Genomic DNA, 15102 nt, shown 5'->3' with positions numbered 1-15102 from the left:
GCGAAGGACCCGCCGCCCAAGACCTGGAGCGGAAGAAGCTCCGGGTCTTTGGCAGTGGGTCCTTCACTCATTCTGGGTGCGTTCGGCAGCACTGAAGGACCTGCTGCCGAAGACCCGCTGAAAACTCTCATAGGGGCCCCTGCAGGGCCCGGGCCTGGGGCAAATTGCCCCACTTGCCCCCCCCCGCTCCAGGCAGCCCTGTATTTAGAACTACGTTTCTCAAATGCAGCCACCAGGGGCTTTTCGTGCAGCCGTGACAGGGTCCTGGGAAGTCATGGGGGGGGGTGGCTCTTAGATGCACCACCCTGCATTGCCTCTGGAGAGAGGTGGGGCACAACGCTGCAGGAGCAAGGTGAGTTCTTGACCCATCTTAGGGGTTTGGGTGGCAGGCTGTCAGGAGGGATCATGTGCCCCGCCCCAGCTCCAACTAGGGTTGCCAACTTGTTAATCTCACAAAACCGAACACCCTAACCCCACCCCCTCCCTGAGGCCCCACCCTCCACTCACTACATTCCCCCTCCCTTGGTGGCTCGCTCTCTCCCACTCTCACTCACTTTCACGGGGCTGTGGCAGGGGTTTGGGGTGCAGGAGGGGGTGAAGGCTCTAACTGGGGGTGCAGGCTCTGGGGTGGGGCCAGAAATGAGGGGGGGTCCAGGTTTGGGGAGGGGGGCTTGGGGCTGGCGCAGGGGGTTGGGGCACGGGCTTATCTTGGGCAGCTCCCGGTCAGTGACGCAGCAGGACTAAGGCAGGCTGCCTGCCTGTCTCAGCATCGCACTGTGCCCCAGAAGCAGTCAGCAGCTCCGGCACCTAGGCGGGGGGCCAGGAGGCTCTGCAAGCTGCTCTCACCTGAAGGCACAGGGCCCCCCCCCTGCTCCCATTGGCCAGGAACTGGCCAATGGGAGTGCGAAGCCAGTGCTCAGGGAAGCGCACGGAGCCTCCTGGCCCCCCGCTTAGGTGCCAGAGCTGCTGGCCTCTTCTGGGGTGCAGCACCATACCAGGCCAGGTAGGGACTAGCCTGCCTTAGCCCTGCAACACTTCCGACCGGACTTTTAATGGCCCGGTCAGTGATGCTGACCAGAGCTGCTAGGGTCCCTTTTCAAGCAGGTGTTCCGGTCAGCCAGACACCTGCTCACCCTTGCTCCGACCACATGGCCCTGCCTCCAGCTTCAGCCTTCAGCCCCTGGTTCCAGCTGTGTGGTAGCAGGCGCTGGCCCCCAACTCCAGTCCTGAGCTCCGGCTGCACAGTGGCAGGCGCTGGCCCAAGGTGCCAATGACCCCCAGCCACATGGCAACAGGCTGTAACCGCAGGGCAGCAGATGCTGACCCCCAGCTCCAGTCTCCAGTCGGCCTTGGCCCCCAGTTCTAGCCATGTGGTGGTGGGCACTGGCCCAAATTCCTGGCACTGATCCCTTACCCCAGCTGTATGGCATCAGGCACCAACCCACAGCTATGATCCCAGGCTCTGGTCACGTGGTGGCAGGAGCTGGCCCCAGGTGCCAATCCCTGGCCACGCAGCAGTGAGCGCTGACTCCTGGCTCCGGCACCCAGGTCCAGGCCCTGGCCATGCAGTGGCAGGCACCGACCTACAGCTCCCTGCTGCGCAGCAGTAGGCTCCAATTCCTGGCTCCGGCCATGCAGTTCCTGTCCCCAGCTCCAGGCTCTGGCTGCAGGCACCAAGTCCTGGCCCTGGCAGCAGACACCAGGCCCTTGCCACGCGACAGTGGGACTCATCACCCAGCCCCATCACCACTGACCCCCTGCTGCCTCCCCCAACGCTGCATCCCTCCCCCGCTCACCTGCTGTCTCCCCTTTTGCCCACCTCCCCTCCCTGCCCCAACTAGAGCTTAATGGGTCTTGGGGCTTGCTGAGAAAAGTGATATTAAACATGTAAGTATCACTTTTCACAGCAGACTTACTAGCTATCTGCAAAAAGTGATATTTGTATGTTTGTTAATATCACTTTTCATAGCCTCCCACCTAGCTACTAAGTGTGCTGTGTTATTAATATGCAAATATCACTCCCGAAGGAGGCAGCATTATTTTTTATTATTGAGTTTGCCAAAAAACCCTACAAATATAAAAGTTACAATGAGTTGGGTGTGTATCTGTGCATATTTAATTGTTTTTCCTAAAGTAAATTAAGTACTTTAGGAAAGAGTGTCAGTGCGACCACCAGTAAGAAAGGCCCTCTGAGGCTACCAAAAAATTAGCTGTGAGAATCCCTGATTTAAAAGGCAATTTCAAAGACATCTTAATGTGGTTTCTTTGAGTACCACAGACTCACTATCTGAAGTAGAAGAAAAAAGGATTTTGATTAATGACTTTTGAATTGCCTACAGAATAGAACAGAATCTTGTTGAGCAGAAGAAATGTTACCCTGTTACATTATAGGTGTGCATTTCAGAGGGATTTTCTTTCATAGTTCTCTTCCTCTCTATTTTTAGGAAAGTAGCCAAATTTTAAATGGCTTGATATTTTGTATGCATGTTCACATTCCATCTCAATCTGACTTTCTTTGACAGTGAAAAAATATACCTAGCATTGACTTTCAGAAAAAGATCACCAACACAGGACAAGTGAAGGTTACTATTACCAATTCGTGAAGATGCCAAGATGAGCATCCATGTCACAACCTCAGGAGAGACCTATTTATCAATGATATAAAGGGAATTATATGAATTTACTTTTTGAAGTTTTAATAAAAGCTAGTCATTGATACTAATTAACCTTTTATTTTCTTGTGTCATAGTCTTGGGGCTAATCCAGTTCCTTTTAAGGGTTTGGTTTAGAAATTGTCTGTAGACAGTCAGGTACATTAGTGCACAAACAGATTGAGGCCTGGTATATACTAAAAAGTTACATCAACCCAGCTGTGTAGCTCAGGCACATGAAAAATCCACACAGGGCTGGCCCACAATATTTTGGTACCTGAGGCGGGGAGCTCAAATGACGCCCCCATGTCCCCTCGCTTGGGTCAAAACTTTGAAAAGTCTCAATTCTGCCTTCTTCCTGTTCTACTCCTTTTATGGTACTGCTCTGCTACCTACCCCAATAAAGGAGAACTAACAACTTAAAATGCCTTGTTCAAAAATTTTAAGTAACACTTTACTATGCAGATAAGAACAGTTAAATTTGCTGTTCAGGCATTTGAAAGTAAACACGGGCATTTTTATCTGTTTGAATGATCAAGGTCGTGTTTTCTGTGCCTTCTTGGCTGCAAAGATTTTAACTGCTTCCTGAAGGGCCACAGTCTGAGCCAGCACACGCTCTACTGAGATGGCTGCAAGGCCAACCAGCCTCTCCTGTGTCATTGTGGAGCGTAGATGTGTTTTTATTAACTTGATCTTGAGGAAGCTGCGTTCTCCACTGGCAACTGTTACAGGAAGTGTTAGAAGTATGCGCAGAGCAACAAAAGCATTTGGAAAGAGGGTGGTCATCTTATTTGTGCACATATATTCCAGAACAGCCTTTGGAGTTGATCCAGCCGAAATGCATCTTGAAAGGGCTCTCAGTTCATCACTTAAATCACTCGCATCAGTTTCACGCATGTCATCATGTGTCAACACTGTCTCTAGTGCCCTGCATTGCTGGTGTAGGTCTTCTTCAGGTATAGTGAGGAGTTTTGGAATATCATACAACATCCCAAATATACTGTTGTGTTCTCTGAGCTACATGAAATGTTCGACTGACTGTATTGCACAATCTAGCACATGGTTACAGAATATAACTTTGAATTGTTGTTTGGGGTCTCTTATGGGATTATCCCGTGCCTCATAATCAAAATGTTGTCTTCTTCGGTGACTCTTGTATTCTTGAATGGGTGGGAAAATAGCTTCAGTGTGAAGTTCCTCTGCCAACTTCTGTGCACTCTTCAGAATGTTTTGAAATCCCTCATCTGACCGGTAAGACTGTAGGTATGTCTTTGCTTTGTCCAGTTGTTCCATTCTTCCAGATATATCAAGGTCAACACCTTGGAGTCTCTTGCTTACAACATTTATTTCAAACATTATGTCATGCCACAACACTAAGCCACACAGAAATTTGAAGTTATGTATGTTTCTGGTGATTCCATTTCCCTCTGCCACTGTTCTCCCACAAACAGTTCCTGTCATAGCATTATCCTCCATAATGGCAACTATGGCATCATCTATCTTCCCAATTTGGTGTTTGATAGGCTTTATTGCCTCCACTTGACTTTCCCATCGTGTGGCACTCAGTGTTTTCAGTGTCAGAGGGGATGTTCCCAGTGGATGAGGAGATGTTGCTTCAAAATTTGCCATCTATGAGTTGATGCAGAGAAAAATACATAGATGCTTTAAATTGCATTAAAAAATTCATCAGCCTCACTAGAAGCTGATGCTGCATCACTGACCACTAAGTTCAACAAATGAGAACTGCATGGGACAATAAAGCTCTAGGGTTTAACTCTCGGATCTGTGTCTGCACTCCTCTGTTCTTTCCTCTCTTGTTGGCACCATTATCATAGCCCTGATCTCTCATGTCAGCTATCGCAATTTCCCTATCTTCCAGCTTTTTAAGAAGCATATTTGTCATACCAGCTTCTGTAGTATCATCAATGTCAATAAATTCTAGAAAATGCTCTCTGACAGTCACCACTGCAGGGACATTTTCACTAGGTTCTATTGTTGTTACAAAACGCAACATTAAAGTCATTTGTTCTGTATGGCTGATGTCAGGTGTGCAGTCCAGAATAACAGAGTAATATCTTGCTGATTTCGGATCTGCCACAATCTTCTGTTTGACTTTTGTTGCCAGTAACTGTATGATCTCATTTTGAATGGTTTTTCCAAGGTAATGGTCTGTGCACATTTCTTGGGTGGTGACTCTTCTTAGATGCTCCTGGAGTACAGCATCAAACTCAGCCATCAGCTCCACAATTTTAAGGAAGTTTCCATTGTTTGGCACATACAGCTGATCTGAAGTGCCACGCAGTGCTAGGTTTTGGGTAGTTTCTCACAATGGCAATGAGTCTTTTCAGAACATTTTGCCAGTGAAGAGACTGATGCAATCGTCTCTTGATGCTGATCATCTATGGTGGCCTTTAACCTTAGTCTCATTTCAAGCTCTTTCCACCTATGGAATGCTCTCTGGTGATTTGCTGCCTTCTCATGGCATGCCAGATTTCTAGCCAGATTTTTCCAGTCCTTTGTTCCTGTAGAACCCAACGTGGCTGGAACATTAGACTGGAAGAGTTTGCAACAAAAACGTTATGCAGCATTCTGGGTTTTTGAGTACATAAGCCATGGCCCCTCCACTTTGTCATCATTGGGGATTTAACGCCAGTAATGTGTTGGATGGAAACTTCTATTTTCATTGTCTTTGGGGAACATGAAGTTTTTCACTTGCTGTGGCCCATGCAGTACAAGGAAGTCCCTCAGGCTACTGCTCAAGTGGGTCCATAGTCCTGGATCATCTAGACTTAAGGAACTAAACTCAGTAGCAGCTGTTTCTTGCGCCTCCACCACACTCTTCTCTGATCTACACTTTTCTTCAGGAATGTGCATGGTTACATCCCTTTGAGATGGAGATATGGATGCTGCAGTAGCTGCCAGGTCACCTGCACTCTGACTAACTGGAAGATCAGGCATCTCCTCACCACTCACATCCTCACTGGGGCCGGAAGGCTCACCGTGAACATTTGTGTTTATGTATCTCATGAGAGCTCTTCCTGCTTAGATAGAAAGAAAGCAAAGGAAGCTTTTCTTTTTTTGAATGCTGCCCCAGATGGGCGTTTTCTTCTTTCACTCATGACTGCTGTTCTGTGCCAGCAATAGTGGCTCTCAACACTCAATTGAAGGGGACAAATAAGCAGGCTGGTAGCAGAGCCTGAGTGAGGGAAGATATCAGCGTCTTAAGAGCCTAACTGGCTCTTACTACTTCAGTTGACTGCCTGTTCTCTTCAAGTGGGTTCAGAGAAGCAGCAGGAAACAGGAAGCTCCCTGAGAAGCTGGTGTTAATCAATCCAGGCTCCTGAGGGTACTAGAGAGGTAAATAAGAGGCTCCTCCTCCTCTCTCTCCCTGCAGCTCTTGCTGCTTTCTGTTATTCCCCCTCAGCTTTCCTCCTGCCTGCCTGTTACGTCTGTGGTGCCCTCCTTCCTCCAGCACAGCACTCCACCATCTCTGTGCATCTAGAGCAGAGAGAATATGTGCGCACCAGCAGCAGACAATTTTCTACACTTTGGGTCCTAGTGGCCGCCTCAGTTCACCTCATGGTAAGGCCAGACCTAAATCCACACTCCTGAATGATGTCATTAAGCAGACCTAACCCCCAGTGTAGACAACACTAGGACAATGGAAGAATTTGTCCATTGACCTAGCTACCACCTCTTGTGAAGGTGGATTACCGGCACTGACAGGTGAACCTCTCCTATGGGCGTAAAGAGTGTCTACACTGCCATGCTACAGCGATGCATCTGTAGTGTTCTGAGATAAACAAGCCCTTAGTTAACTCAGTGCAACTGTGTGGATATTCTTAAATCAGTTTCAGGGGATCTTAAATTGGTTTAGCTTAAGTTGACTACAAACCAAATTAAGGGGAACGATGGATCGGCACTGATGATGCGTCCCCATAAGTACCCAGCTGGAGCTTGTCTGTGGCCTAGAGAAACAGGCAATCCAACTAGCAGATCAAATTCAAGGATCACCATGAATTTCAGCCAACCGAACAAACAGGTCCCGGAAGATGACTTTTTAGTTATAGGTCCAGCTCTTAAGGTCCTTTAGCTAAGGGGGTCTCAAACTGGGGGTCATGACCCCTTAAGAGGTCATGGGGTTATTATGGGAGGGTGACGAACTGTCAACCTCCATCCCAAACTCCACTTCTCCTCCAGCATTTATGATAGTGTTAAATATTTAAAAAAGTTTATTTTGAATTTATAAGGGGGGGGGAATGGTGGCACTCAGAGACTTGCTGTGTGAAAGGGGTCACCAATACAAAAGTTTGAGAAAAAACAGTTACCTTTTCCGTAACTGATGTTCTTCGAGATGTGTTACTTATGTCTATTCCACAGTAGGTGTGTGTGCTCGCCCTGTGCACCAGTGCCAGAAGTTTTTACTCTAGCAGTACCCGGGGGGGGGGGAGGGGCGGGAGTACCCCCTGCAACCCCTGGAGTGGCGCCTGCCTGGCGCAGTATAAGGGGAGCTGTGTGTTCCCCCCACCCTCAGTTCCTTCTTGCCAGACAACTCCGACCGAGGGGAGGAGGGTGGGATGTGGAATAGACATGAGCAACATCTCGAAGAACACCAGTTATGGAAAAGGTAACTGTCTTTTCTTCTTTGAGTGATTGCTCATGTGCATTCCACAGTAGGTGATTCCAAGGTATATCTGTTGGAGGTGGGTAAGAGTTCACAAGTTCCCAGGACGGCGCACAACCCTGCCGAACCCGGCGTCATCCCTGGTTTGGGAGATGATCGCATAATGCGAGGTGAATGTGAACTGAAGACCACATGGCAGCCCTACGAGTGTCCTGGATGGGGACATGGGCCACCAAGGCAGCCAATGAGGCCTGCGCCCGGGTCGAGTGTGTCCTCACAACGGAAGGCGGGGGAATGCCCACCAGCTCATAACAGGACTGGATGCACGAAGTGATCCAATTGGAAAGCCTCTGGGTGGAGATCGGCTGGCCCTTCGCACACTCAACTGAGGCGACAAACAGTTGCGAGGACTTTCTGAATGGCTTAGTCCGCTCGAGATAGAAAGCCAAAGCCCATCTCACATCCAGGGTGCGGAAGCGGCGTTCCTCACTGGATGCGTGAGGCTTGGGGCAGAGGACCGGTAGAAAAATGTCCTGACTCATGTGGTATGCAGAGACCACCTTTGGGAGGAACGTGAAGTGTGGGCGGAGCTGGACCTTGTCATTGTGAAAAACCGTGTACTGGGGTTCAGCAGTCAGGGCTCTGAGTTCCGAGACTCATCTAGCCGACGTGATAGCAACCAGAAACGCCACCTTCCACAAAAGGTGAGACCAGGAGCATGTGGCCAACGGCTCAAATGGGGGCTCCATGAGATAAGTTAAGACCAGGTTTAAGTCCTACTGTGGAACTAGGAGTTTAGAGTACAGGAAGAGGTGTTCCAGACCTTTAAGGAACTGGCCAGTCATAGCGTGAGAGAACACTGTGTGTCCTTGGATTGGCAGATGGAAGGCCGATATGGCCGCCAGGTGCACCTTGACCAATGAGGGCGCCAGGCCCTGGGCCCTCAGGTGGAGGAGGTAATCAAGGACAAGCTGGATAGGGGTGGACACTGGGGAGACACCCTGGTCCGTCGCCCACTTAGAGAATTGTGACCACTTAGCCAAATAAGCGCGGCGAGTGGAGGGCCATCTACTTTCAGAGGATGCACTGAACCTGTTCTGAGCACACCCTCTCTTCTCCCCCTAACCACTGAGCAGCCATGCCGTGAGATGGAGTGCTGCCAGGTTGGGGTGGAGGAGGCGGCCCTGATCCTGTGAGAGCAGGTCTGGGCGGAGCGGTAACCACCACGGCAGAGCTACCGCCAGGCTCATGACGGTCTTGTGCCAGTACTGCCTGGGCCACGCCGGGGCAATTAGGAGGACCCGGGCCATGTCCAACTTTATCTTTTCCAGGACCCTGCTGATTAGAGGGAATGGGGGAAAGGCGTAGAGGAGCCTGCCTGACGAGGACACGAGAAGGCATCGGAGATAGCGCCCGTCCCCACGCCACCCCTGCGCAGAACCAGGGGCATTGCCAGTTCTGTTGAGACGTGAACAGATCCACCTGGCAGGGTGGACCCAAATCCCCCTATCCCTGGCTCCGCACTCAGGGCTGGATGAGTGCTAACCCTTAGGCCAGAAGACCTGAACCACTGACTGTTGATTTGCTCAGCTACACCTGAGCTACAGATGGTTAATCTGCTCAGTTGCACAGCCGCAAGCCAGAACTGCTGAGAGACTAACCAGCCATAAGCACTGATTCTCCACCGCTGAAGGGGACACACTGGGCCCTGAGAGGCAAGAACATTACACTAAATCATCAAATAAACCGGGAGAGATTTGGATGAACTGTAACTTCATTGCATTAATCATACATTAGGATAGGGTTCATGAACAGAGGGCTTTTTATTCAAAGAGAATGGCCCGGGGGAGGGCAAGAATTTATGTACGCCAAAAAGAGGCTCAAGCCAAGCACCGAGATTTGATCTTCAGACCCAGATTTCCTGTCTCTATTTGAGTAGAGCCAAACTCTGGATCCAGACACTCCTGAATTTGAAGGGGTGGGGGTTGGAAATCTGAATGTGAACTTCAGAGACTTTAGGGAGCTGTTTGAATTCGGCTCATTGCTGAGACAGGTTCCATCCAGCAACTCTAATCCAAAACTGGAGTCAGACTTTTTGTATGGATTCATTTGCACTTTCCTTTGCATAGATGGATCCACACAAGGAATCTAAAGTCCCTGTACAAGTGTACTATGATTTGGCTTTTAAGCTTAAGTTTTTGCTTTTGTTATATCTGTTTCAACTTTTTGGTCTGTTACAGTAATTTCATTTGTTTTTTAAATGCTTTTTATGGGAAAACACACCTAAATGTCTGACTTTTTCACTAAAGTGAAGGCCAGTATATATATATATATATATATAATAACTTAAATATAAATGTGAAGGGCTTTTCAAATATGAAATGTAATTAAAATACAAAAACTGTTTCCCTAACAATAAAGTCCAGAATTTAAACACTCAAGTCAGGAAACTCAACAGTTAAGTTCTTGGAGTAATGTTTGCATGACCCTCCTGTATATTTATAGCTTACAATTAACAACAAAACCCAAAATCTTAAGATACACATTTTTTAAAAATTAACTGACTGAAATTTCAACATGCAATATGTGCAAGATAGCCAAGAAAGTTAGAGAATCTTACCTTTTTATTCTTTGACTCAAGATTATTTAAACACTTGACTTTAATATTACAGGAATATAGGCTTTAAAATGTTAATCCCCTGTTTGTTTGGCAGGGATGGGGGAGCTAAGAAGAAAACAACACACACCTTTTAAGGTTACTAGCTGTGAACGTGCCCTAGATATACAGCCCTGGAAGCTAAAGAAAGAGCACACAGAGTATGGGCAACGACAGATAGGTTTTCTCCCAACTCCACCGCTACGGCACCTTCACCCCAGCCTGGATGTACCACGCTTGGAACAGAGCGAGTAGATCAGTTTTCATGACCATTCCCAAGTTGCCAACTGTGATCGTGTCTGATGGGATGTGGACACCACCTCGAGAAAAATCAAACTGAGACCGATCCACTCATTTCATAGAGCACATTGAAAATGGAATTGCATAATACATTTTTCTTCTTGTGATGGTTGGGTGGTTGGTACTTGATAGATGGCTATTATTGCTGCCCATATTGCACAGGTCCACGCTGATGTTTTGCTTTTATCAGTGCAATGCATCCAATTTCCAAAGCAATGGGCCCAGGGGCCCAGAGGAAAATGCTTAGGTAGCTACCAGGGTGGGTGATGGGAAAAATAGAGGGACAACTGTACCAGAGCCCCTGAGGTCAGTACCCACCCCCCAAAAAAGTCTAATGTCTATGTAAACAAAGTGAAATGGGAGACGGTTCACGAACACTATGTATCAGGGCCCCAAATTTCTCTTGACGTGTCTGGTAACTACTAAAACAATTTGATATGTGAAAACAAAATAGCGACCTTTTCAAAACTAAATATCCCAGCCACACAGGAACACGTCATCATTAAAAATACAAAAAACATCTGAAGAATAGATAATAAGAGATGTGAACTGCCAGAAATCGCAGTGCTGGTGAGCATCATTACACATCCTATACTTTGTCCCAAATCCCGCAGCTCTTTTGCATGTGAGCAGTCCTATATGGCCCCCACAGCAATTAAAAAAAACGACAACATCAGGCTACAATATCAATCTTGTTGGCTTTATAAAATGTACTACATGTAAAGATTTTTTTTTGGCAAGTCAAATCTATAAAATAAGTAAAATGTATAAACAATCTTTAACTTTAAAGAATCATCAGATTTTTTGATATGTACAGAGCATAATCAAATCAAGAACAAATAGGAAAAAAAGACTTCTTATCCATATCTAACTAGAGCTGTATTCAATGGTGATAGAACACGCATACGAATGTGTTTAGAACTCTCTGTACTCACCATTCCTGACTCTGGAATTAATAGAAGAGATATTGCAAGTTCCCCCAAGGAGATTTAAGTTCCTCCAAACATGGGAGCGCTCAGTAGCTGGCTAGCTCACAATGGCTATTTGAAACTCTGTCCTCCAGGGACAAGCTGTCTTTGACAGTCCAAAAAAGATATTAAAATCCTCCAAGAAAAAAAAAATCAGAAATCATCTTCCTCCCCATGAGTGTTCCAGCTCAGCAGGATGGCAAAGATGCAAATTAAAAGCAGGAAAAGGAATAGGTGGGGAAACACCCCTGAGTAGAGGCAGAAAAGTGCTATTCTTTCCACTGGCTCATTTCAAATTAGTAAGGCTATGTCTACACTAGCACTTTTGCCGGTATAACTTATGTCACTCAGAAATGTGGAAAACAAAACAGAACACCCCTCTGAGCAACGTAAGTTACACTGACAGAAACGCCAGTGTGGACAGCTGTACGTCGGTGGGAGACGCTCTCCCACCCACATAGCTACTGCCGCTCTTTGGAGGTGGTTTAATTATGCTGACAGGAGAGCTCTCACCCTCGGCACAGAGTGGCTACATGAGCGATTTTACAGCTGCATTGGTGCCACTGTGAGCTTGCTAGTGTAGACATGACCTAAGTTACATGCTGGCATTTGTCACTTCTGAGTTGCCCATTTGGTTCTGCCTGAAGTTTGTCCTGTCACAGTTTAATTTTTAAAATACATAAATTTATAAATAACTACAAGCAGGTAGGTCACTGTTCCCCGACAATAAATGATTAAAAACAATCAAAAGTAAAAAATCTTTGCTGGTATTTTTCACATTTTCCCCCTTGCTGTCCCTATCCCCTTATATTTTTTCTCTTAAAGCCTTTAACAGTTTTATTCCTAAATTACAGAGGTACAGGGTGGGATAGCCATCTGCATATTTTTCAAATTATTATTTTCTACGTTTTCCTTTTTTTCTTGAAGACTTTTTAGGGATTAATTCTTCAAAGGCTGCCATTTCATCCTCTTCTTCATTTTCAAAGTCTTTGTCATCTGCAAAATCTATTTAAAAAAAACAACAAATTGTTCAAAAGGGTATAAGATTGAAACTTTCTTTTCCTAAACGCACGACCAAACACATGCTATGGTCATTTCCTATTCAGGCCCCAATTCAACAAGGCACTTAAGCACAAGGCGGTATGGAACTTGTGCGTAAGACCAACTGACTTCAAGAAGACTTAAGCATGTGCTAAAGTGTGTTGCTGAATAAGGATGAATTGGTGAACCAATGAACCAATCTTATGTAATACAAAATTTTACAACCAAATAAATAAAATCAAGTTTAATGAAATACCACTATTAAAGCTAAATATTGGGGGAGAGGCAAAGATTCTCTGAAAGCTTTCCTAGCAGCAATAGTTTCTTAGCAGGTTCCTCTTGCATATTTACATTTTATGATAGCAAAATTAAGAACAAAGGCATCTTAAACCTAAGTGTTAAAATAATTACCTTTCTTGAGTAGACTCATTAGCTTCAAACAATGAACAAGTCATTTTTTTTGTATGAACATTAGTCTCTGTTGCTTTGATATACCTCATGCCAGGGCCGGTGCAAGGAAGTTTCGCGCCCTAGGCGAAACTTCCACCTTGCGCCCCCACCCCCACTAACCCCGCCCCCCGCAGCAGCTAACCGAGCCCCCTACCCGGGGAGCCCGCCACCCCGGGGAGCCCGCCCCTGCAGCAGCTACCCCCCCCTGCAGCTAGCCTCACCCGGGGAGACACCGCACCCCCCACCCCCCGCGGCAGCTAACCCTGCCTGGGGAGCCCGCCCCAGCTCACCTCGGCTCCGCTTAGTACACTGGCGTCGCTCTAATTCTCCTCCCCTCCCAGGCTTGCAGCACCAATTGGAGGAGACTTAGAGCGGGGGCTGTGTGCTCAGCGGAGGAGGCAGAGTGGAGGTGAACTGGGGCGAGGAGTGGTTTCCCCTGTGCGCCCCCCCCCCCGTTACTGTGGGCGGCCCTCCCCGCACCCCCCGCCCCAGCTCACCTACACTCCACCTCCTTGCCTGAGTGGGCTTTTAGGCGCCCCCAACCACTAGGCGCCCTAGGCATCCGCCTAGTTTGCCTAAATGGTTGCACCGGCCCTGCCTCTTGCATTGAAGACGTAATTTTATTCATGATCATGACTTCTTTTTAATAAAGTATTTTTCCTCTATTAAGTTTTGATGTGAACAGAAGAGCATGTCTTAATGGCTAATCTGTGTGTCAAAGTACTTATTTTTCCCTTGGATTCCTCCTGCTAATGGTGGACAGACACTCAGGATCTGATTCTGCTACCACTGGAGTCAGTAAGCAGTTCCCCATTGACTTCAAAAGAGAACAGGAATAAAGCTTTAATGCTGTTTGTAGAACTAAGAGCTCACTCATACTATGTTTTAATGATCTCTTTCTTTGTATTGTCAGAGGATATGTAATGGTGATCAAAATCACTGGTCTAAAACCACAGCTTTAGATTAGAAAAACATGACATTCCCTCCTTTCTCAACATACAGTAATTATTATTGCCCTAATCCAACTCTTAGGTACATGCTTAATTTTAAGCACCAAAATACTCCCAAGAAAGTTAGTAGAACTACTCCCATGCTTAACATTAAGCTTATGCTTAAGTATTGTGATGGATTAAGGTACATATGCAAATGACTATGTCTTATAGAAAGAGTATTTTACATGTAGGGATCTTTTTGTTTCCCTTTGACTTGTCTTTCTTCTGTCCTGTACCCAGATGAAAAGAGAACATGTAAGAACAATCACTCCTATTAGAAACCACTGACCTAAGAACTTGGGGTTATATAGATACCAGTCCAAAAACGTACTGATGCTGTACAGTTCTGAGAAACAAATTCCCTAGTGTTTGGTGAAGAAGGTTCCATTTCCCCCCTTTTAATAGTTATTTGTTCTATTCTCAACAGCGCACCTGACCCACCGCTACCTGCATACACAGCCTACTCAGTCCACTTTGGCTATGCAATAATGGTAGGGGCCTTGATAAAACCTAGAAGGCGAGTATCTCCAAATTAAAATAGAACCACATAATTTCTGTGGATATGGAGACTTGCATAATTTGACGACATACCTTCCTCCTTTACCATATGTGACTCGGTGTTCTTCAGCCACTTACGAGCATCACCAAGATAAACAGATAAACTGTTAACAGGCTTGGCCATTATTTCTTCAGCTGAAATAGATAAATTGTTAAACATACTAAGATCGTGCTTATTATCTGAGGGCTGGATAGTGACTTAGAGAGACAGCCCACACTAAAGGAAAGGTGTTATAGGACCATGCTGCACTGAAAACTCTAGGAAGGATTTTGTCTGAATCAACAAGAATTCTTCCTGGGGGCTTCCAGAAGTACATGCTGTGGGGGAGAGATACCACCATGGAACAGGATAGAGCATGCACTCCTCTCCGCATCAATCAACTTTGCCAGACAGGGGGGGAGGATCACAGCCACACCCTCACCCTGTCCCTTTAAGCAAGGCCATGCACAGCCTGAACTCCCCATCAACATTATGGCTAGCTCTGTGCAGGGCGCAAATGAGAAAATTCCTTGAATTCTCTCCTCAATCCCCTTAAACTCTACAGGTTCATGCACAATACACTACAAATGTATTGTTGCATTTGTATAATGAACTGTAATATTACAGACTTAACAAAAACACTTTCAAAGAAAAAAACAAAACAACTTCAGAAGCAAAATATAAAAACTTGTACGTAACGTTCCCTCCAGGATGGAAAAACAAAGATAACAGGTACTGAGATCTTGCAGCTAAATCTACCATTAACAAATTAGGTATGTGAATAATTAGAATTACAATAATAATCAGAATTTGTATTGAACAGAAGTACTCTAGCTGGCAAGATGACTTCTTAGACAAATAATCGATAATAGGTTTGCTACA

The 15102-nt window shown here is 46.3% G+C and overlaps 1 protein-coding gene across 1 annotated transcript in view; it reads right to left on the bottom strand.

The window, feature by feature from the left end:
- Positions 1-10910: 10910 nt before the first annotated feature.
- Positions 10911-15102, bottom strand: part of TRANK1 (tetratricopeptide repeat and ankyrin repeat containing 1) — an 82292-nt gene continuing 78100 nt past the window's right edge. The window contains 2 exon segments of the mRNA XM_045005003.1: positions 10911-12204; positions 14274-14375. Coding sequence (XP_044860938.1) covers positions 12095-12204; positions 14274-14375 — 212 coding nt within the window. The 3' untranslated portion in view covers positions 10911-12094.

Source organism: Mauremys mutica, chromosome 2 (genome assembly GCF_020497125.1).
Source record: "Mauremys mutica isolate MM-2020 ecotype Southern chromosome 2, ASM2049712v1, whole genome shotgun sequence".
Lineage (NCBI taxonomy): Eukaryota > Metazoa > Chordata > Testudines > Geoemydidae > Mauremys > Mauremys mutica.
Note: the sequence above shows the minus strand (reverse complement) of the source record. Positions and strands in the feature narration are given on the sequence as shown.